Raw genomic sequence first — 23607 nt, 5'->3', positions numbered from 1 at the left:
TTTGCATCTTTCTCTACTCTCCCTCATGGATAAGAGGACAATTTTTCTCTCACAACCAACGACGCCGATACCTACACTTCAATTTCTGCGCAACTAGCTTTTTAACTCTGTCGCCTTAAAAGAAGATAACAGAACGACGATCTATTTCTTGCAAATTGGTTCTACGTGGCTGATTGATATGGGCGGTTTAACGTCCCAAAACCACCATATGATTATAAGAGACGCCGTAGTGGAGCGCTCCGCTAATTTCGACCACCTGGGGTTCTTTAACGTGCACCCAAATCTGAGCACACGGGCCTACAACATTTCCGCCTCCATCGGAAATGCAGCCGCCGCAGGCGGGATTTGATTCCGTGACTTGCGGGTCACCAGCCGAGTACCTTAGCCACTAGACCACCGCGGCGGGGCGGTACTACGCGGCTGTCACTGCCAACGCTATGTCGCATGTGAGCGTGCTTGAGCACCTTGTTGAGTAACTAAAGAAGGGTTGAGGGGTGCTACTACCATTGCTGGTGACATCCGTACACGGTTCGTATCCTGCTTACTAGTGACGTCTAAGTTACTTGGGATGCGTGTATAAAAAGAAAGGTACGTCGAAGGTTGCTTCTCCACATTGAAGGTGCAAGTGAGGTGAAGCGCGCTTGCGTGATGGAGGTTCAGTGTATTTTATGTGTTCGTGTATGATGCATATCGTCATCGCTGCAGGGCAAAGGTCTCTCCCATGTGCCGCCATTCAACCCGGTCCTGTGCTTTCTGCTGCTACGCTATACCTGCAGACTTCGTAATACATCTGCCCTCCGAATTTTATGTCTCTCCCTCACGCATTTTCCTTCTCTTTGGAATCCAGTCAGTTACCTTGAATGACCAGAGGCTAGCCGGCCTGGCCCATATATATGTATATGTATATATATATATATATATATATATATATATATATATATATATATATATATATATATATATATATATATATATATATATATATATATATATATATATATATATATATATATATTGAAATACAACGGTGCAGCTGACGCTTTATTGAAGCAACAGCAAAATGGCGCCGATCATGAAGAGGAACGTGCCGAAGACTGATGATGATTATTGTTAGATGAGGAAGATGACGTACAATGAATTCTCACACTAATTTCCCCCGTCGACGGAAGCGGCCAGCCTGGCCGCGAATTACGCTGTGGAACGCATACAATAGGGCTTGAGACGCGAAACGTGCACAATCTCTGTCCCGCGGCAGCGTTGGTCAGTGGGGACATGAACAGGTGTGACACGGTAGTTCACCGGTGAGGTCTGTTCGATAACTTTGTAAGGGCCAAGATAGCGTGACTCAAACTTTTCGCATAAGCCAGGCGTTCGCGCAGGAGTCCACAGAAGTACATTGTCGCCAGGGTGGTAGAGAACGACGCGGTGAGTGGCATCGTAACGATGTTTGCGATCTTCTTGGCTAGCTTCGGTGTTTACGCGGGCAAGACGACGGCATCGAGCAACGCGGGACAGAAACTGGTCGCAAACGAATGGTGAAGAGTTGACGGGGCCAGAAAAGAATGAAACGTCGAGTGGTGATGTCGGTTGGCGTCCGTATACTAGGAAAAATGGAGAATAGCCTGTGGTTCGTTGAACTGACGTATTATATGCATACGTGACAAAGGGTAGTATGGCATCCCAATTGCGATGGTCCGGTCGGATATACATGGACAGCATGTCACACAGCGTGCGATGAAATCTTTCCGTTAAGCCATTGGTTTGCGGGTGATAGCTAGATGTTGTTTTATGAACTGTTTTTGATGCTTGAAGAACTTCACTGAGCGTGCTTGAAAGAAATGCCTTTCCCCGGTCGGTCAAAAGGACACGAGGGGCTCCATGACGTAGATAAATAGCATTCAAGAAGAAAGTTGCTACTTCCGAAGCACTTCCTGAAGTGATTGAGGCCGTCTCAGCGTACCGGGTCAAGTGATCAACCGCGGTGACTATCCACCTCTTGCCGTCTGATGTAGTTGGGAGGGGCCCGAAGAGGTCAATTCCGACGACAGAGAACGGCTCTGATGGACAAGGAAGTGGTTGTAGGGTCCCGACTGGAGGAGTAGTGGGCCGCTTGCGGTGTTGGCAAAGTGCGCACGAGGCAATATATTTAGCTACTGTCGTGGAAAGACCTGGCCAGAAAAATCGACTGCGGATGCGCTCGTATGTTTTGTAATAACCCAAGTGTCCTGACGTCGGGTCGTCGTGGGAAGCGCGCAGAACTTCAGTGCGAAGTGCGCGCGGTACGACGGGAACCCATCGGTGGCCTTCCGGGTGCAAAATGTATCGATATAGCACATCGTCCTCCAACTTGAATAGTCGGAGTTGTTTCCGGAGCCTGGCATTAGGGGAAGACGAAGCACCGGTAAGCCGACCAATGATGTCAGTGCAATAAGAATCGGGTCGCTGGTGAGTAGCAAGTGCTGACGGACGGGTGGATGAAGGTAGGGAAGAAATGGATGATATCGACGAGGCGTCCTCGGTATAGCCAATTTGACTAGGGGATGTGACGTGCACCGAAAACTGCGGCAAAGGGCATCGTGACAAAGCGTCGGCATCTTGATGTTGTCTTCCAGTCTTGTAGATGACGTCAAAGTCATAAGATTGTAATCGGAGAATCCAGCGGCCAAGTCGTCCCGACAAGTTTTTGATTGTGGACAACCAGCAAAGAGCATGGTGGTCTGTCACAACAGTAAAATGTCGACCATGTAGGTACGGACGAAATTTTTGGATGGACCAGACAACAGCCAAGCACTCTTGTTCGGTTATCGAGTACCTCTTCTCTGCAGTGGTCAGAGTGCGGCTTGCATACGCGACAACTTTCTCGCGAAAGGCATGGTCGCGCTGGAGCAGTACGGCGCCGATTCCTTGTCCACTCGCGTCAGTGTGTAATATTGTAGGTGCCTTGTCATCGAAATAACAAAGCACCGGTGGGGATGTCAGTGCCTGCTTGAGTTCTTGGAATGAGGCTTCGCATTGATCATTCCAATCGAAGGAACCGGTACTAGCAAGGAGCTTGTGGAGAGGAGCGGCAATAGTGGCAAAGTTGCGAATGAAGCGGCGAAAGTACGATGCGAGTCCAAGGAAACTGCGTAGTTCTTTGGAACGAAAGGGTCGCGGAAAGTTGAGGACTGCGGAAATTTTGTCCGGATCGGGCTGGATGCCATCTTTAGTAACCAGATGTCCTAGAACTTTTATAGTTGTGTTGCCAAAATGGCACTTCCTTGTGTTTAGTTGAAGTCCAGCGTTGGAGAGACATGTGAGCACTTGATCTAGGCGTTGCAGATGATCATCAAAAGTGGAAGAAAACACGACGATATCATCGAGGTAGCATAGACAAGTTTTCCACTTGAGGCCACGAAGAACAGTGTCGATCATCCTTTCAAATGTGGCGGGAGCATTACATAGACCGAAAGGCATAACGTTAAACTCGTAAAGACCGTCCGGCGTAGAAAAGGCGGTCTTTTCTTTGTCTGCTTCGTCCATTGGTATTTGCCAATACCCGGAGCGAAGGTCAAGGGTGGAGAAGTATTGGGCGCCTTGCAATGAGTCAAGTGCATCATCTATACGGGGCATCGGGTATACATCCTTTCGGGTAATCTTGTTGAGCGCGCGGTAATCAACACAAAATCGTACCGATCCATCCTTCTTTTGTACCAACACAACGGGTGATGACCAAGAACTGGTAGAGGGTCGTATGATGTTTCTGTTTAGCATATCGGTCACGTTCTCCTCAATGATTTTGCGCTCGGCCAAGGAGACTCGGTAGGGACGACGGCGTACAACAGTCTGACCTTCAGTGTCGATACGATGATACGCAACTGTGGTCTGTCCTAGTGCCGAAGCATTGGCGTCGAAGGAGGCCTGGTGTTTCCTGAGCAAATTCAGCAACGCCTCACGCTGAGAAGCAGAAAGGTCAGGATTTATCCCGGGAGCAAAGGAGGAGGAAGTAACAGACTGGGCCTGTTGTGGCTGAGCTGTCAAGGCGTCAAGAGAGACCAAAGAAACCGGTTGGGTATCCACATAACATGACACTGCAGAACCTTGGGGTAGGAGGACGGGCTCTGGGGTAGGGTTCAGGCCAATGATTATCGCTGCACTGTCTTTGAACCGCACCAGGCTGGAGGGGACTACAACGCCGCGAGCTAGACAGCTGCTGGAAGGGGTGATAAGGACGTCACCATTGGCAATATTCGGAGAAGTGATGGTGATGAGTTGCTCTTGACCCGGGAGTAGTATGGATTCGGAAGCTGTGAAGAAACGCAATGGTTTTTCGTCGACGCGTTCGCTGCAGTGATCGGTCTCGGTCATTTCGACTACACGTTGACGGCAAGAAATTAATGCAGATGCTGATGAGAGAAAGTCCCAGCCTAAAATTAGTTCATGAGCACATGAAATTAAGACAGCGAAGGTGATGTGATGAAGAATACCATCAATGAAGACACGCGCTGTACATTGGGCCGATGGTCTAATTATTGCTCCATTGGCCCCAATCAAAGATGATCCAAGGTAGGGTGTCTTCACTTTCCGCAATCGAGAACACAAGTCGGCACGCATAACTGAAATAGTTGCTCCCGTGTCCACCAAAGCCAACACCCGCACACCTTCCACAGTTACCAATAACATGTTTGACGGTCGTTCAGGAGGACTTGGGTCATTTCGCCGCGATGCAGTTTTCCCTCCAAAAACTGCACTGTTTAGTTTTCCGAGCGCTGGGGAGCCAGTTGAGAGACAGGCCGAAGTGGTGAAACAGAGCGTCGGAGTGGCGAAGGGGAGCGTGGTCGGGATGCACGTGGATTGTTGGTCGTGTTGGAAATGCGCACAGGAGACGGTGATCGGTGGTTGGAAGGACTGTCGGCATAACGGTAGTAACCTCGAGTATATGTGTCGTGTCGTTCAAAAGCGGCATAACCACGACGTTCATCTTGCTGCCGACGTCGACAGACCCGGGAAATGTGTCCTCGAATTCCACAGTAGTAGCAAATGGGACGTGGGGCCCGCCAGGAAGAATGGTAGGTAGGGTTCGGTGGACGGGCGACTAGAGGTGCTAGATGTTCGTGATCAGGTACAGGTGGTGGTGCTTGAGACGGCGAGGGTTGCATTGCAGCGATCTGTGCATACGAAGGGGGTTGGGCGCATGGTGGAGCACGGTGAATGCTTTGGAACGCTGACATTTCTTCTCTAATAATTCCGCGCAGATCGCTAGAGGCGGGTTGAGCGGGAACGTTGTTAGAAGGAGGTAAAGTGTAGGCTTGCAATTCCTCACGAATTATGTCTCGAATGATGGATCGGAGCTCCATACTGTTTGCCAGGGGGTTCTCAGAGAAGTCTGGTCGTAGGCGGATTGACTGCAAGGTATCAAGCCGCTGGCATACCGAGACGACGTCGGAAACCGTCGAAGGGTTGTGTGCGACGAGGGCGTTGAAAGCGGTAGGTCCGATACCCTTCAGAAGGTGCCGGACACGATCACCTTCTGGCATGGTGTCGTCGATACGGCGGCAAAGTGCAAGCACATCCTCAATATAGGAAGTGTAGGACTCACCGCAATGTTGAACGCGTTCTGCCAGTTTCTTGCGAGCAACTTCTGAACGGACGGTCGGTGTACCGAAAATGCGTCGGAGCTGGTCTTTGAAGGAAGACCAATCGCGGAAGTCGCTCTCATGGTTCAGGAACCACGTCTTGGCAACCTGAGAGACGTAGAACTGGACGCGTGCTAATTTCGATGCCTCGTTCCAGTTGTTGTAGACACCTACGCGGTCATAGTTGTCGAGCCAGTCTTCGACATCTTCGCCAGGCAGACCGGAGAAGATTGGAGGCTCCCGAGGGGGGTTGTTGACCGGGCTAGGGTTGGCGGCTGGTGGTTGCGCCGGCGAGAGGTTCGGTTGGGCTTGCTCTTGGGCCATGGTGCTCTGCTGGCGCAAGCGACGTCCCGAACGGAGCTCCAGGAGCTGGCTTTGGATGGAGAGAGGTCGAAGAGATCGGGAAGCACCTCCACCACTTGAAATACAACGGTGCAGCTGACGCTTTATTGAAGCAACAGCAAAATGGCGCCGATCATGAAGAGGAACGTGCCGAAGACTGATGATGATTATTGTTAGATGAGGAAGATGACGTACAATGAATTCTCACAATATATATATATATATATATATATATATATATATATATATATATATATATATATATATATATATAGAGAGAGAGAGAGAGAGAGAGAGAGAGAGAGGGAGGGAGGGAGAGAGAGAGAGATCGACTAAATCAACAACAGCTTATTTCCAATAGCTGCGCATCGTGTTGAACGCTTTTCTTCGCATGTTGTAAGTGCACCGTTTCCTTTTCCCACCTCTAATTCCCGTTCATTGAATATGACAACATTCTTCCAGAGGCCTTCCCCTGTTCCTCGCCCGGAAGCCGGCATTCCGCGCCTTCTTCTCTGCGCCGCGATTTCGGTCGGCGATCTCTAAAGCATCTGTTGTTATTTTTTTTTCATGTCGTAAACTTGTTCGTTTCTTCTTGTTATATTTTCGGGTGGCCTTCCGCGACGACCCCTAATGATGGAGCGGCGCATTGATGAGACGGCAATTAGGCGCGCTTTGTGTCGGCTCGTGCGTGCGCCGCACCCGACAGCCGAGCTGCGCTGAACGAATAAACAAAAGCACCGAAACGGGAAGAGCTCGGAGCCGTGCGCGTGCCGGTTTTTAGAGCTCGGGTATAGTGGTTGCGGTCGCCGTGTATGAAAGGCGCTTCGCGGAACCAATCGCTGAAGGCCGCGCACGAAAAGCGGGCCAGGTTGGCTCAAGGTCACCAGACCGACGATCCTCGACGCGTTGTTATTATTCCCTCGCCCTATTCTCATTCCAGCTTCGGTTTCTCCCCATGTCCGTGATTCTTTTGTTCCGCTCTCATGACCTCGCCCGCCGATTCGTCGGAGCAGCCAACTTGTTCTTCTTCATCCATTGTCCGACAACCTGATTTCAGAGCCCGCTCGGCCAGCGTTCGTGCCTGTCGGCCAGTTCCGCGGCTTCCGTCCTATTGGGCGAGGCACCGAGTCGATCCATCGCGGCAGTCCCAAACTTTCGGTTCCGTCGTGACACGATTGCGGCGGTCCGCGACTGCAGGCGTGCGTGACCTGTCATCGCGTGTGCGTTGGGGATACGGTTGCGGGCCGTGGATGTGCGCGTAATAACGTCGCACTGTGTAGTCCGTTGGTGCGAGCCTTTCCTATAGTCTCGCCGCGTTTGCCAAGGCAGCGTAGTGTTGCGTGCGACGGTACATGCGAGTTACGTAGCGACGCCGAGCTGCCCGTGTCGGTCGTACACACGATAGCTCTTACGTGGCGCAACAAACTGCGAGCAGCGACGTTTCTGTAGATTATGGAAGCGACTCGCGGCGTGATTACCCTCGTAATCGCGGTAGAACGCGTGTAGCGTAACGTGATTGGTTTAACGCTTTGAATGACAGAATCGTATTGGTTCAATAATAATAGTAATAATAACGACAACAAACAACACCTACGCGCCAAAATCACGGTGTTGTTATGAGGCATCCAGTATGGGAGGGCTTCAGAACTGTAATCCAACGTGCACTGATATCGGACAGTACATGACTCCCCAGTATTTCGCCTTCATCGAAATGCGACTGCCGTGGCGGCAAGATTGAGTCCGCGTTCTTCAGGCCAGCAGCCGAGCATCGTAGCTGCCGCGGAGGACATCGTGTCATTGAATCCCGTGAATAATGAAACTGGAAACTATAGCTACAGAGAAAACGTGCACGCAGTGTTTTCATAAATGAGTGGCTAAAGAAATTTATGAAAATTCGATAAAGTCGCTCGCCTTACCACACACATTCAGACTTTCGCTGTCTGAAATGGCTGCATAAAATAGCACTTCTCCTTTTCATAAGCCTTCAAAAGATGCTGGAAGTGCTTTGTTTTATTATTCTCTGTGTGTTGCAAAGTGCCCGTGGCCAATTTCGAAACTCATTTGAAAAAATAAACACTATGCAGGCCTATAAGGTCGGTGTATCTTCAGTTGCGGTTGCAGTGCTCGCTATCTAATCTTATAGCAAAGCAATAAAAATTATGACACAGACAAATTATGACACAGACCTTATGCCGGGTTAACGTCAATTGTCGTTCCAATGTTGACTCCACTTTCATAGCAGTCCAATAAATATTACATCTCGTATTCGTGTCGATCAGCAAGCTATATTCAAGCGTTTCCCGATCCCGAGGGAATGATGAATGAAAGTTATCTCGCCTAATACGTGTGGTATTCTCATCGTCACACCGTACAGCGCACTTCGTTTCGATAATAATTGCGTCTGTTTTCTAAAGTGTGCGCTGATTTTAATGTCAGACCTTAAGTTACCCAATCTAGTCACCTGCAGGTAGACGCCATGTAGTGGGAGTTCCAGGGAAGCCCACGATTGGCACACAAGTACTGTACTTAACCTTGTAACACTTGCCTCAAAGAGAGAGAGGGAGAGAGAAAAACAGGACGGACAACTATTTACCGGCTGCCTCGCGTGAAACCGATTCCCAGATAAGACATGGGATCTGCCGAATTTTTTATTGCTATATTATGTTCCTTTTGAAATGTTCATAGTCGAACGTTCTATTATTTTTTTTTTTCATGTTGAATGGTGCTTCCTTCTTTCCTTATGGAGGAGATAAACTGTCGTGTTTTTCATAATGGTTCACTAGAACATTTCAAACACCTTAAGTGGCTAGCTCACAGGTCGCGGGTTCGAATCCCGGCTGCGGCGGCTGCATTTCCGATGGAGGCGGAAATGTATAGGCCCGTGTGCTCAGATTTGGGTGCACGTTAAAGAACCCCAAATGGTCGAAATTTCCGGAGCCCTCCACTACGGCGTCTCTCATAATCATATGGTGGTTTTGGGACGTTAAACCCCACATATCAATCAAATCATCGAGTGGCCGGGTCAGTGAGCTGCTCTTATGTGGCGCGGTCGTGTACGCGAGAATTTTAGTTAGAGTCGGAGCGGGTGCGGCGTGTTTTACTATTCCCTGTCGTTGTCGGTTTTTCCTTACTCTTCTCGAAAAGGCCGTTCAACTCGACGAACCAACTCATAAAGAATTAGAGCTGCATGTCTTTCTGCGATTATTTCTTTTTTCTCTCTCTCATCTATGCCTGCCGGGGAGTCGTTCCGAATCCCGTTTTGCTCAGTTCGGCGCGCACATGTTCGCTTAGACTCGAGGACGGCTCACTACGTGTTATATGCATTCCCGGTTTCCTGGTAAACAAGGGATTAATTTTCATTCGCTCGCGCAGCATGGTGTGTATGCTGTGCGTTTGTAAAATAAGCACTATCACATCGGAGGACGCATTGAGACGTTCTCCTCCTTGCAGCAGGTCACTGAGCAACAAATGATCGAACCAAAACCTGGCGACACGACTCGATTTGTCACTTTGCGGCGCTGTTAAGACCATCCGTGGTTGAGGCAGATAAACTAAACTAAAAACTGATCGCTTCGTGGAATTTCGGCGTGCGTCCTCGCTCCACGGGGGACTTTGGAAGGCACTGCGATAAAGAAATCGGGGAATCCCCGTCATTGCGGCAGTGCGCTAACGCTTTGGAAATCCTCAACTGGGATCGGGCGTAGTTTATAACATGCAGTGTACATGAACTTTCATTTTCTTTCTGCGTGGCAGTCATTACTGATTCAGCTCGCTGAGAACGGGGTGGGTTTGAAAATCGTTGACAGATGCCTTTGCCGGGAAGTTGGTATAAAAAGGCTTGATTATGGTGGCGTTGGTGCTGTTGATGATGATGATGCCGCGAAAGCGTTTCGACATCGTCATCATTCATCATTATCTGCCTGACTACGTCCACTGCAGGTCAAAGGCCTCTATCATGTTCCGCCAGTTAACCCAGTCCTGAGCTTGCTGCTGCCAATTTATACCCGCAAACTTCTTAATCTCACCTGCCCACCTAACCTTCTGTCTCCCCCTAACCCGCTTGCCTTTTCTGGAAATCCAGCTAGTTACCCTTAATGACCAGCGGTTATCCTGTCGCATGTATCAAGTTGTTCCCGTGCGTGCTACATGCCCTGCCCATGTCCATTTCCTCTTCTTGATTTCAACTATGGTATCCTTAACCCTCGTTTGTTCCCTAATCCACTCTGCTCTCTTCTTGTCCCTTAAGGTTACACCTACTTATTTTCTTTCCATTGCTCGCTGCGTAGTCCTCAATTTAAACTGAACACTCTTTGTAAGTCTCCAGGTTTCTGCTCCGTAGCTAAGTGCCGGCAAGATACAGCTGTTATATACCTTCCTCTTGAGGGATAGTGGCAATCTACCTGTCATAATTTGAGAGTGCTTGCCAAATGTGCTCCACTTCTTTCTTATTCTTCTAGTTACTTCAATTTCGTGGTTCTGCTCCGTGGTTATTACCTGCCCTAAGTAGACATAGTCTTTTACAACTTGAAGTGCACTATTACCTATATCGAAGCGCTGCTCTCTTCCGAGGTTGTTGTACATTACTTTCGTTTTCTGCGGATTAATTTTAAGACCGACTTTAAAATTAATCTGCATGAAACGAAAGTAATGACATATGAGAGGATAAATATACAGTTGCCCGTTTAATCATGTGCGATATGAAAGTGGGACTGTTACGCAGTTGTATATTCTTAACTCTGACAAAAAGTTGTTCCCATGCGTACTTCACAGATGTCGCTGGTGGAATGGAGCGCCGCCGGGCGAGGCCACGACGAGGCGGACAAGGAGAATCGCGAGCAGCCCGCCAACCAGCAGCAGCAGCAGCCCTCGCAGACTCAGCTGCAACAGCAACAGACTCAGCAGCAGTTGCAGCAGCAGGCCAGCAACGAGAGCTGCTGCAGCGGTGGCAGTACGGCTCCTGCTGCGACCTGGTGGGCGGTCCAGGTGACGAGCCGCGAACGTAGCTGGACGCTGCGGCGCTCCTACGACAACTTCCGGTTGCTGGATGAGCAGCTGCACCGGTGCGTCTACGACCGGCAGCACTCGCGCCTCCCGGAGCTGCCGGAACCCGCCGACCTGCCGCAGGAGCCGCAGGATCGAGAGGTCTGTGGGCGTGACTGTCTCCCTCACTCTCACTTGCTGAAGCAGGCAGAGCCTCGAGCTCGCAAGTGCAGTTCGCTTACGAGTTAAACGAATTCTTAGCATAAACTCGGCGCATAGTGGTCGTACTATTGTCACCAGTCCCGAAATTAGGGAGGCAAGCGCTGGGCTAATTCCAAGGGCCGACGTATCAGCCACCCGAACTGCACGACGAAAGCGCGGACAATTTAGATTTGGTCCCATTTGGCTCGCCAGCGAATGCCGGCTGTGGTCCAAAGAACGAGTCAGAACGGAGAGTTGATAACAAAACAAAAATGTTTTCTCAAATACGGCAGAACAAACAACACACAAACATGCACACTCGCAATAATCTAATACAATAATACGTCACCAATCAAACAACGGGCTACACGATACAACCAGATACGCTCAAAGCAACGGACACAGCAGCAATAATCTAATACAATAATCCGTCACCAATCAAACAATGGGCTACACAATACAACCAGATACGCTCAAAACAACGGACACAGAAAACAACACGCGCTACAATGCAATCTCGTACATTAACCAACCAAGGCACTTATGGACTAAAATGTTCTAATTCAGTCTAAAGTTCTTTAAACAAAACTTGAATGCTTCCCTTCAAGGAAATACTCAAAGTCCAGCGCTGGTTGTCTCCCACCTGAGGTTTCTCTTCCAGTAAACTCTCGCGACGTCAAATGTCCGCACGTTAATATTCGAAACGTCTTCGCCGGCAACACGTCGGCCACTCACGCGCTGCGACTGCAGAGCACGTCTTCGCCCACAGGCGGTAGACAGACGCTCAACTGCTGCTTGTAAGACAAGCGTTCGCCTGCAGGTAAAAAACCTCTTCATCTCATCTGCTTGGTCACTGTAGAACCAGCTCTCTTCATTTCCTACCCTACGCACACTGGTGCAAACTGATCACCACCATCCGCTGCTCGCTTATATGCGTTCGCCTTGGGTTCTGGAAGGTTCGTCGGCGCGCTGTACAACCAAAGCTGGGGAAGGGGTTAGACTTTTCTCGAACTATCTGCGACACCGTACAGCCAAAGCTGGGGAAGGGGTTAGACTTTTCTCGAGCTATCTGCGACGCCGGACGCAACTATGGAGTGACTCACGCTTTCCTTCTTGATGATTCTGGAGGTTGGTCAGCGTAGCGCGGTGTCTTTCAAGGGGGAGAGGCAGCGTGTCCGCAGAGTCCTTTGATGCTTGTTTTCTTCTTTTACGTTCTTTTTTTTCTTTCTTATGTGGTTCTTAAAGGGAAAAGAAGAGAAAAGTGAGCCCCGTAACTGTCTGCATCAGGTGCGGCACCTCAACAGTAGCTCACAAGGGAGGGGGATAAGGAGGGATTAAAGTGATAGGATTAAGAGGTATATATAGAGAGATGAAGGAGAGAGAGAGGCGCAGAGACAGCGAGTGACGGAAGTAAAGAGGAGATAGGAAAGATGGAAACGGTCGCAGGAGTCCGAGGACGGGGCACCACTCATCGAGAGCTCAAGTCAGCGGCAGAAGATGGCGTAGGGCGAGTCCAGTCGGCCAGAGCTGCGCTGTCGTCGGAGATCGCTAGGGCACAACCGGTTGGCACAGAATCCAGCGAGCGAGAGCCTTTTTTTTTTATGATGATAGTTATAGCGCGAAAACAGAAGGATGACACAGAGACAAGAAGGACACGTCATGTCATACCAACTAGCCCAAGTTGCCACCCTTCTTTTACGTTGGCTTCTGGCGCGTCCGAACGGTGCTTGGTATATATTGTCGCCGTCGCTGGAATTCGGAGGCGTGCGCTTCCTTGAGCGCTCGTTCGTGACAACTATACAGGAAGATACGTGGGATCGTTTGCGTTCGTCTGCACTTCGTTAAGAAGTTATACTGACTTGCATTTTTTTAACGTCAAACGAAAGCCCAGCCGTGAAGAGCCTAGAACATTTTCTGGCAAGCGTCAGTGCAACCTGAAAAAGCCCAGCCGTGAAGAGCCTAGAACATTTTCTGGCAAGCGTCAGTGCAACCTGAAAAAGTACTTACGGTATGTTTTTTTTACATATAGTTTCGGCTCTTACTGTACCCTAGCGTCAAAATACGGCATGTGTTTTTTGACACGTGCTCGCGCAAGATATCGTGAGGTTTCCTCGGCCGCTTCGTTCCAGGATTCGTTGATGCAGAAGCGGCCGTTTCGAATGCTTTGGCGCCTAACGCAATCACAACTAGCCATACCGTAATGCGTGAAGTCACTGCCGAATAAGCACTGTCGCCTGATGTGTACGCCATGCGAAATTCGTCTTTGATGTCGAAATGAAAATATCTTATCAGCGTTCACAGAGCTTCACACTTGCACACAGCTGTCACTATAGATTTCTGGGGCAGGGTAAACTCTCCTTGGAACATTCGTGTAAGTACCCCTTCAACTCGGGAGGGGCTGCACTGCGTTACTCGTGTAAGACGGCACAGACAGACACCGCGCATGAGGAGTGCGCGTAGTTTTGCATATGCTTCGTGCGGAATGCGTGGTACTGGTCCTACGCAGTCGCAGAACTGTCACTAAACGAGCTGAAGTGGTACATGGTACAGCTGAAATCAGGGGGTCTTACGATGCACCTTTATCTGCGATGTGCCAATATATAGTGATGGTGTTCGATTCTCGGCTAAGAATCCTACAGGCAAGGAGAAAATGTGCGTTCGCGCCATCATTGGTTCCTACCCATTTGCACGGCCCACTTTTTTTTTTTTAGCGTGAATTAGCTACTGGATCAGTATTTTGTCTTTATGACGTGCTCTGCTGAAATTACACAAGCGTAGGGTTCAACTGTGCCAAGGTTGAATAAGAAAATATTTTCGCATTTACCGTGCGCTTCCTTTTAGGGAGCGTTCTAGTTATTGATGTGGCAATTATAAATATTCGCTGATGGATATTTGAAGGGATGTGACTACCATGGGCCTATGGGTCGATATTGCAATACCATGGGTCAGGTCGCTATCCTTCGGCGTTCTGTGCAATAAAACACGTGTTTGTATTTTGTTTACCCGAATGCCTTAGGATAGCGTCCTCATATTGCAATATTGACGAGCTCCTGCGGACTGGCACTCCTCCCGCATTTGGGTTGAGCTGTATTTCGTGCTGTGCCAACATTATCGACAGTAATCGCCGTTCTACAAGCCGCGCGATTCTTTTCATTTCATCTCTATTTACGGAGCATTCGCTCAGTGATTCGACCAAGCGTGAAGTTGGAAAGGATTGGACGTTAAACATGTACTGCTGGCGCTGTAGCACGCGTTTTTTTTTTTTCGATGCACCCGTCAGACAAGCCAGCCGATTGAAGTTCCTTGGAGATCTCGTCCATTGTTACGACGGCGCAGTTTCGGACGGCCGCAAAATGGCGCCAGTCGGCCGTCCAGGCACGATCCCGGAGGCATGGCTCTTCGGAACGCTCGAATGCCGATCGTCCTGCCAAAGAAAAATGGGTCGAAACCGCCCAGAATCTAGGATTTTCGCACTGGTGCCCTTTGTTTGTTCAGCCGGGCAGTGCGGTCTATCCTCGCGTGTCAGTTTTCGGGGCCGCGCGAACCGAAAGCATCTGTGCAGCAGCTCTTTGGGGCAGGGTCGGCGTGCTCTTTGACGGCGCAGACGCATCGCCACGTGGGCCCGTCTTGAGCCCGCGTGGTGTGCGCGGTAGCCGGCGCGTCTCCGCGGCATTCCTCGCTGCCTCCTCCTCCGCGCTGCAGAACTGGGCGGCAGCCCCAGCCGTGCCGTCCAAGTCGCAGCGGCGCTGTCCTATTTCGGCCCCGCTCCTTCGCGAGGCGGCCGACCCATATGCCGCTAGTGCCGCGCTGCGTGCGTGCCGTGCTCCCGCTGCTGCTGAGGTTGTCGCCGCGTGCTCGTCCGCTGCTCCTTGGGTTCCCCTTTGCGCCAGCTGCGGCGGCTGGCTCTTCGCACCCGCGCCGGTGCGTCCGTGGGCAGGCAGGCTCTGCCGCCCTCGGAAGGGTACGGGCCTGGAAGCCGCGGCGGCGTGTGGGAAGCGGCAGCCGCCGCGTGTGTCGCCCTCCGCGTGTCGTCCTCGTCGCCTTCCGAGCCGCCGCTTGCCAACTCCGTGGGCGTGTCTGTAGCGGCTTCCATGATATACCGTCTCGGATTTTAAACATTCCTGGCCGGTCGCAGTGCGCTCTTGTTCTCCGCTCGACTCTGAAGTCGTCTGCCGGTGCTGGGATTGGCAGGTCTCTCGTTGTGTGTGGGCCACAGCTCCCCGGCCGACCTCCTCTCCCGTGAGTCCCCTCCGCTGTGCTAGAGCTGCTCGCGCCCCCTAGACCGCCCCGCAGTTGAACTCGTGCGATTTGCGCAGTGACATCGGGTTGTGCCTCGCAGTCGCCGGACCTTTCTCAGCGCCCGAGACGGTTCAGTGCGTGGCGAGTGACCGCACCAAGCTGCATCCTTCTTGTGTGCTTCCTCGTGTTCTGTCTTCAAACGCTCGATCTCCTCTTCCTGCTCTCTACAAGTTCGCTTGAGGGCCTCGGCAGCATCTTCGTCACTTCGACCGCAATTACGCCTCAGGTCATCAAGTTCCAGGTTCATCCTCTCGGTTCATCCTGTGCGATAAAAAGGATGCTCCCCCACGCCGTTCTGGAAATGTGCGATGCCTCGTATTGCCGCAGAAGAGGAGGCACCCTCGAGGTCGTCCTTGGTGCGTGGTCGTGCTGCGCTGCGCGCCTCGGCTACGGCCTGCTGGATTGATCGCGCCCTCCAGGGTGCACTCATCAACGTATTCGATTTTCGGCACACTGCCCGCCGCGTGGGTGTAGGCAGGCGGTCTTGTACGCTCGTCGCGCGCGTAGGAGGCTGTGAAGAAACTCTGGTGTATCCGCTATAACTCGCCAAAGTCATCAGCATCCACTTGAAGGTCTGCGATTGCAATCTGCGATTTCAGCCACGCCTGCGCCGTTGCATACTAAATTCCTCAAGAGGTATCGACGTCGGCCGACTTATTTTCGTGGGATGTTCACGAAATTGCCTGCACCATTTCGATTACGGAATTGTTGTAGTTACTCTGACGTCCAATCGCAGCTGGATTTCATTATCTGCTTATGTTTAGCTTTGTCTCTTCTCGATTGATTACTCCGTGCTGTAGCGTGCTTCCGCGTCGCGGTTGCGTGTGTGTTCAGCACGCTGCTGATCGCTGTGGGAATATTCGCAACACCTCTTCGGACATTTGTTTAAAAAAAAATCAATCAGTTCCGTGTTTCCCGCGCGTTTCTGTGAAGCGTGCTCAGCGTTGCCTTCGCAAGCGGCTTGTCAGATAAACGTGCTGTTCGTGAGAACTGCCTCCTGCAGCGCCCATCGCCTCGCTGCGATTCGGAGACGCATTGCCAAGTAGTGACTGTTACGCAACGTTGATCGCTTCCCTCGTCGGTGATGGGCTCTGCGATGACGCGGCCCAGCGTTTGTGGATGAAGACACCACGGGATATGCCTTTCACTTTCGGTAAGTCGTTAATCCCAAGCGTGTACGATCGCGGGTGGAACGTCCGACACACTTGCATCGGCTGTCCTGCACGGCTCGGAGACGGCGAATGACCCGTTTCGGCGAAACCGGAGGCCTGTCGTTTTGATTGTGACGTTTTAATCACGTCACTGACGTTCTTGTAAGACGAAGTACAAGCCTGCGGACGCAATAGTCGTGCACATTTGTGTAAATGCCATATACTTTTTATATTGTATTCTTAGATATAATGAAAGGTATAGATTTAGATGCGAGTAAAAAACCCCAGGTGGTCGAAATTTCCCGGAGCACTCTGTTACGGCCTCTTTCATACAAGTCTTAAATATCGTGGCTTTGAGGTTGAAAACGGTAACATTGATTAAGACTTTGTAAGCAAGGTGGTTGTAATAAAAGTGCGTGGAAAAAAATCCGAACCGCATTAGCTAGCGTGATCGTTTGTTTCGTTTCCTGAATTATAAATTGTTTGCTTGGTTACGTTGGCTGCAGTCCTGAGTGTTATTCGGAATTCTAGCGTTCCAGCTTGAATTATGTCATTCCTGGAGGATGTGCGACAGTCCCGGACCATGCTTGTTTCCCCCTAAAACCATCGTACATTCGCTGGTGCAGTCGGCATTCGTTCTGCAGAAGTGGAATTTGTAATTGGAGCATCTATTGTACTGCGAGTATGTAAGTTATCGCTGTATTCATTTTTGGGAAGGTTTACTGAAGCGTTGCGAAAATTTTCGCTCTATGACTGTGTCCATGACATATTCATAAAGCTAGAAAAGTGTTACGGTATACGTCTAGTAGGATACTTCTAAATGCTTTCTCCAGATCTTTCGCAGGCTGTAAATGCAGAACTGTACATTTGCGGCGCCCGAGATCGCAGACACTTGATTCGACAAAAATCAATCGGTAAAGGTGCGCAGTCGCCTAGCCCCACACATTTTCTTTCTTTACTTTGCCCTTCAAAGCCAGCACCTGTGCATTTATTTTCTTTTTTTTTGATGGTTGAAAGGGTGACAATTGACGTCTCCGAAATTTCGAAACGCCTTTGAGCCATTATAGCATGCCTGACTGACATGGCTTAGCTTTGGCGAGACACTTAGCATGCCTGACTAACATGGCTTAGTTTTGGCGAGACACTTTTTTTTTTACTTCGTGCACGGATGCACATAGCGCCGCGACATGGCTCAGACTATTCTGGTTGATTTTTCTCTTTTTTTTTTCTTCCGCTCTCCAAACAAGAATGTCGTGCGTCATTGTCGTGTAGGATATGCGCTCACGCGTGCAAAAAATCGCAGAGTGTTTTGCAGCTCTGAAAATTACAGTTGCTTGCAGGCGTCATCTTTAAAAATCGATGAATTGTGTGCAGAATTTTATGTACGTTTGTTTTTCGAGGAGCCGCTGCATTATAGTGAAAGTGATTGGCCCTCGTTCTTGCATATATCGGTCCCAAAATTACAATTTTTTAGCCATGCCGATATTTTTATTGAGCTTATATTAGGTCAATTTTCATTCGCTGTCACAACTTGACGTGGTGGTATTGCACGATCTGACGTTACAGGCGCGAAGACGACGTCGGACGAGAAGAGGCGCTTCGTGTGTATGGCTTCGTGCCGTTTACCTCAGATCTTCTGTTACATTGTGTTTTGTGCTGTTCCTTCAATTGTGTGCCCATTTATTAAAGCATGATCAACACTAGCATTTCGCACTTCTGAACACGGTGGGCCATCAGAAATTTGGAAGATGCAGAACCGGAAACCCCGCCTTGTTTCGAAAAGGAAAGGCGTTCGCGCGCGCTCACCGGGATGACCAAAAATGGCCATAAAAATCAGGGAAAACGGCGCTGTGCCGAAAAAGGTAGAAAAAGCGCTATGTTCAAAAAATGAAGCCAACCGGGGTTGATTAGTGTTATGAGCCCGCTTCAAAGTTTGGTGTATGTTTTACTAGTCGGTTGCCATGAAATGCTATTAGCCAAAAACGTATAAGTGCATTTCTTGTTCGGCAATGGTTAGTCGCGAATGCTGCCGGTGTTCCATCTGTAGGTGTGTGGGAGATCGCGAAACTTGTTGAATTAAGGTTGAAACTCGAAAGACGTCACAGTCCTGTCGCGTGTCTTGCAGAGCTGTATATTGATGTTTTGTGTCGTAGGATATTTTTTTTTAAGGACACCGTAACGGCTCTCATTTGATGCTGCCCGACATGTTACGTAAGCATGTGGGAGTGTAACCTTAAGAGACAAGAAGAGAGCAGAGTGGATTAGGGAACAAACGGGGGTTAAGGATATCATAGCTGAAATCAAGAAGAAGAAATGGACATGGGCAGGGCATGTAGCGCGTAGACAGGATAACCGCTGGTCATTAAGGGTAACTGACTGGATTCCCAGAGAAGGGAAGCGGGTTAGGGGGAGACAGAAGGTTAGGTGGGCAGATGAAATTAAGAAATTTGCGGGTATAAATTGGCAGCAGCAAGCACAGGACCGGGTTAACTGGCGGAACATGGGAGAGGCTTTTGTCCTGCAGTGGAAGTAGTCAGGCTGATGATGAGGATGATGACATGTTACGAGGCCCCTGTGCCATGCACGAAGCGGTATAAATTGAGTGGTGCACCACGTCGTGTACGGAAGAGCTTGGCTGCAACCGAGCCGACCTCGTACGTTCCCTATACCGTTTATGGCTGTACCAAATGCTTGGTGCATCGATATAGGCGTTTGAAGTTTATTTTATTTCTTTCTGATACAGAAGGAGGAGTAAGTCCTAAAGGCCGTATTGCCTGACGGAGGCTCCTACTCCCATGCGCATTCGGCGTGCGTGCACATGTTTGCATGCGATGCGAGTAAACAAACAATAGAGCAACCAGAAAAATCAAAACATGCATGTACATAATTGTCACGCGTCGCTCTCTCAGTCGTGTATTGCCATATCTTTAATGACCTTTAACGCTTATACTGATAAGCAACTGCATTCGTTCGCGTTCATTATTAGTGGTATAAAGGCGTCGGGAGCGTACGGGATGATGTTGCGTGATGATTTCGAATGCTCGGGGATATTAACGCCAACTTCCAGACCGCGTCGCGTCGAATGCATTTGTCGGTTCCGTCGCGTACGTGACAACCCTTCGCTTCTCTCGCTCGTGCGTGCCGCGCCGCTCGCGTCTGGCCCGCGGCCGGAAGCCGCCGTCAACGCGCGTCCATTGTTCCGACTCGCCACAGAGAGGGCCGGCCTACACTGGCCCGCATTGTTCGCGGCGGCGACTGCTCGCTCGGCCGCATGGCCCCTCGCTGCAGAAGGGCATGAAAGGATAGCGCGCGTGCTTCGCCGCAATCCCCGCTAATACTGTGCAGCACTATTAAACCCGCGAGGGACTCCATTTTTTCTGTTAAGAAAACGAGATTCCGCTACGTTGTTCATAGAGTAAAGCAAGAGTGTCCGACACTCGGCCTCCGCGATTGACGAAGCGTAAATGCTCGCACAACAATCGCACAATCAGTGCGTTGCTATGCGGCCACGTTCGATTAACGCATTGACTCGACTAAAGCTGCTAACTTCTACAACGCTGCGTGGTACTGGAGAGACTGGATGTACACTGCCTGGAGAGGAGCAGCCGGGGATTCGCGGGGCACATTGCTCTCTGCGTGTTGCGTCCCGTGGTTGTGGCTTCGACTCGTTTTGTGTCGGGAATGACGGTCGTGCTTCGTCTCGCGCATCCAGCCGCTGAGTGACGGTGTCTTCCAAGTGGTCTCTCGTAGTTAGCGAGCCGCGCTATGCACTGAGAATGTGCAAGCGCAACCGAAGTGGCCGACGATGAGGTTTTCGTCTTACACTTCTAGGAGCTGCTTACGCGAAAATTTTCCTGGGGCGAAGACGCATTCACAAGTGGGCGATCTAACTTGCGTTTTTCTTCTTGGCTTTCTGCGGCGCTCAAGTTTTTCGATGCAGTTGCACGTCTTTCAAGCATCTTCCTGACTATACAATAAAAAAAAAAGGGGGGGGGACAAACGTTATGTGTCGTGACTTGTGCGGCAGTAGTCTAGCTGGGTGCTTTACAAGCTTACATATGAGCTTCTAAGCGCAACGTGTAAGAAGTTTAGAATTGGCTGACGTGCGAGTACGTGTAAAGAATTAACGTATACTCAAGAACTTTTTCGAGGGGAGAAGGGAGGGCCCCTTTTATAGGCCTTGAAAAACGCCTATTTTTTTATTATTTTGCCTAGGTAGAACACCCCCACCCTCCCTCCTTTGGTTTCGGGCCTGACTACTCCCTAATTTTTATTGTGTGTGAGGGAGGTTGACAACGAGAGGAACAACAGTCACGTGCACTTGGAAAAAAAAAACGCCATTTTCGTAAACCATCGAAGCTGTCACGTCAGAGGAAGCTTCCTAAGTGGCCTTGAGTGTCAAGTTGTTTGCGTATGCTAAAACCTGCGAGGGCCGCATCTCATGGAGTGTGTTTGCGAAGTCTCATCCAACTGCACACATTTCGTATATGACACTGGGAGAGGCCAGTTTCTTAAGAGCGCATGCGTGTGTGTGCGCGCGTGTTCGCCATGCAGGTTTCGGCTCTGTTCAGCTTCGTTTCCTCGATCTCGCGAGATCGCCCAGTGCTGTGTGCATACACAGACGGGAATCCGCGCGATCTCGAGCACCCCTTCCGCGGCGGGCGTACGTGCACGAGGCGGTAATGGCGGCGCCCTGCATCGAGATGTTGCGGGTCTTTTGTTCGTGCGACCGGCACCGCTGAACCAACAGGCGCGCCTCTCCTGCGGCGGTTGGGTGACCCCGGAAGAATACGTGTCGGGATGCGGTATAATGGCAGGGTTGGCTGCGATGGGTGCGTTGCGTGGCCGGATCCCCTGTTTGCGCTGCGCGTCCTCGTTGTGCCAGGTGTTGTTCCGAGTGGACCGTCGACGAGATGTGATACACGGCGGCGGTTCCCGCCACAGCTCCTCGAGAGGCTTCTGTTGCGTGCGGCTAAGCGCGATGCCTGATCGTTGGGCAGATGTTGCGCAAGAGAACGCTAACTGCCGCAGTCCCTTGCTCGATGTGGCACAGCGTACTACCGTGAGCTCTTGATTGTTTTCACGCCACTGCCTGGGCGACTGTATAGAATAGTTGTCTTTTTGTACTATGTATCCGCAATGACTACACTCTAAGAAAAGAGAGTCATTTAACTCTTTTGTGGGAGTTCTGGCTTGCGCCGTATTTGACTTTCTTTAAAGAAACACGGAACCTCTATTTGGGAATCATTATACTCTCTTCGAAGAGTCGTGTGGAGTTGGAGCCATGTTAGTGGCAAGCCAGTACTTGCCGGTCGAAAGGAATGCTCTTTTTTTTTCCTGGTTTTATAGACGCATGAAGACTACTATAAATGTGCCTTCACCCTTCGTTATGCGACGTCACGACGTACGAAACTGCGAAGTAATTCGCGTGAATTACCGAGACGGTGATGCCCATGTTAGTGCGCAAGTGTTATGTCGAGCCTCTTCTCTCGAATCCCCGATTCTTTATATTTTACTTCAAAACTTCCTGAAAGCATGCTATACGCAAATGAAGATATTGTACATCTTGGAGCGTTAATAGCAGCAGTTGCATTTGTGCATTTTTTTTTCTGATGTGTGGCACGAACAACGAGTTGTTCCAGCTTTCATTTGCGTACAAACTCGTGAAGTTCTCACAGTGCGAATACTGTGCGCTATCAGCATCTAAAAGAGTATTTGCTTGTCCTTTGCACACGCTATAGATAACTATGTAAATTTCTGCGAACTAAAGTTGGACCATATGATTAACTACAGGTCTACGAACTGATTAGCGGGTCACGCTGGTTCTTCTCATTTAAAGTTCCGGCCTGCGCTGCGAAAGTCTGATTAAAAACTCTGCGGCATAACGTCACCGTACCCGTTCTGCACCCGTCCACGTTGACATCCGAAACGCCGTGCAGAAGACCGTCCATTCCAAACGAGCGCCATTTGCGCGGCTTGATTGAAGAGGAGCGGTCCATTGCGCGTTGCCATTCATATACGGGATACTTTCGCTGAAATGCTGTCGAGAACTGGGAAGATCGACGGCAGACGATGGAGAGGCGCGTCTTGGTCGCTTTTTCGATTGGCTGACCGAACCGTTATACCTTTCGCCGCACACGAACGCATGGCTTTGCTGCGACTTCGTACAGGTAAGACGGAGTACCGGCGATTACGCTTGCTTCTGCACTCCTGATGGCCCGTGAGACCCACGCGGCGTGTCCTAACGTCAAGCCTTAGCTGTAATGCATGAGCTCGAAGCGTGCCGATAGCTCTTGTTTAAGTACTGTCGTCTCAACGGGGGAGGCAGCAAGTATAATGCCCTATTTGATCGATGAAACGTGGACATGGCTGTTCTTGTTCTTGCTTCGGTGTACCGCGGGGTATATCTCCCTTCGTCTGAGCGGTCTGAAGCGCGCGTTTGTTTTCCTAGCGTGTCCGCATTTGTTCCACTGAGCGATGTTTCCATGTGGGCTCGCTTCCGCGTGCTGCGCGAGCATTGTGGAGAAACATTTCTCGCTGGCCGAGCGAGTTTGTTTAGGGACACGTGTACCGACTGGCAGCGGAGCCCGACGGAACGTGCATTCCGAAACTCATCTTGCGAGAAGGATGCAGTGTGTTCAGCAACCTACGCGTGCTTGTAGGTTGTTTCTAGCGCGCTACAAATGGATGTCACGTTGTCGCCCTTTTTGTATATAGAGTACGTTGTCTCCATCTTCATTAGCTGTTAAGAACTCGCTTTGACGCGTCCACCAGAGAAAACTCGCGATCATTTCCTCTAAATACGCAGGAGCTCTTTACATAAGTCACCTAAGAGGGGAGTGACGCAAATTCGTACTTATACATTGGCACAGTGGGGGGGGGGGGATTGGGGGGTGGTGCAAATGCTGAATAGCGGTAGCTACAGTACAATATAAGAAGTAATTACAATGTCTTGAGCCGGCCTTCCGCACTCTTACCCAAAGCACTAAATATGTAAGTTTTGACTTCGTTTTATCCGC

The 23607-nt window shown here is 50.2% G+C and overlaps 1 protein-coding gene across 2 annotated transcripts in view; it reads left to right on the top strand.

Annotated features, from left to right (window-relative positions):
* The window catches only part of CdGAPr (GTPase-activating protein CdGAPr), a 156779-nt gene that overhangs the window by 94708 nt on the left and 38464 nt on the right, over positions 1–23607 (top strand). For both annotated transcript variants that reach the window (XM_075892241.1, XM_037422459.2), the window contains exon 4: positions 10728–11099. In XM_075892241.1, coding sequence (XP_075748356.1) covers positions 10728–11099 — 372 coding nt within the window. The remainder of the gene's footprint in view (positions 1–10727; positions 11100–23607) is intronic.

Source organism: Rhipicephalus microplus, chromosome 4, assembly GCF_043290135.1.
Source record: "Rhipicephalus microplus isolate Deutch F79 chromosome 4, USDA_Rmic, whole genome shotgun sequence".
NCBI lineage: Eukaryota > Metazoa > Arthropoda > Arachnida > Ixodida > Ixodidae > Rhipicephalus > Rhipicephalus microplus.
Note: the sequence above shows the minus strand (reverse complement) of the source record. Positions and strands in the feature narration are given on the sequence as shown.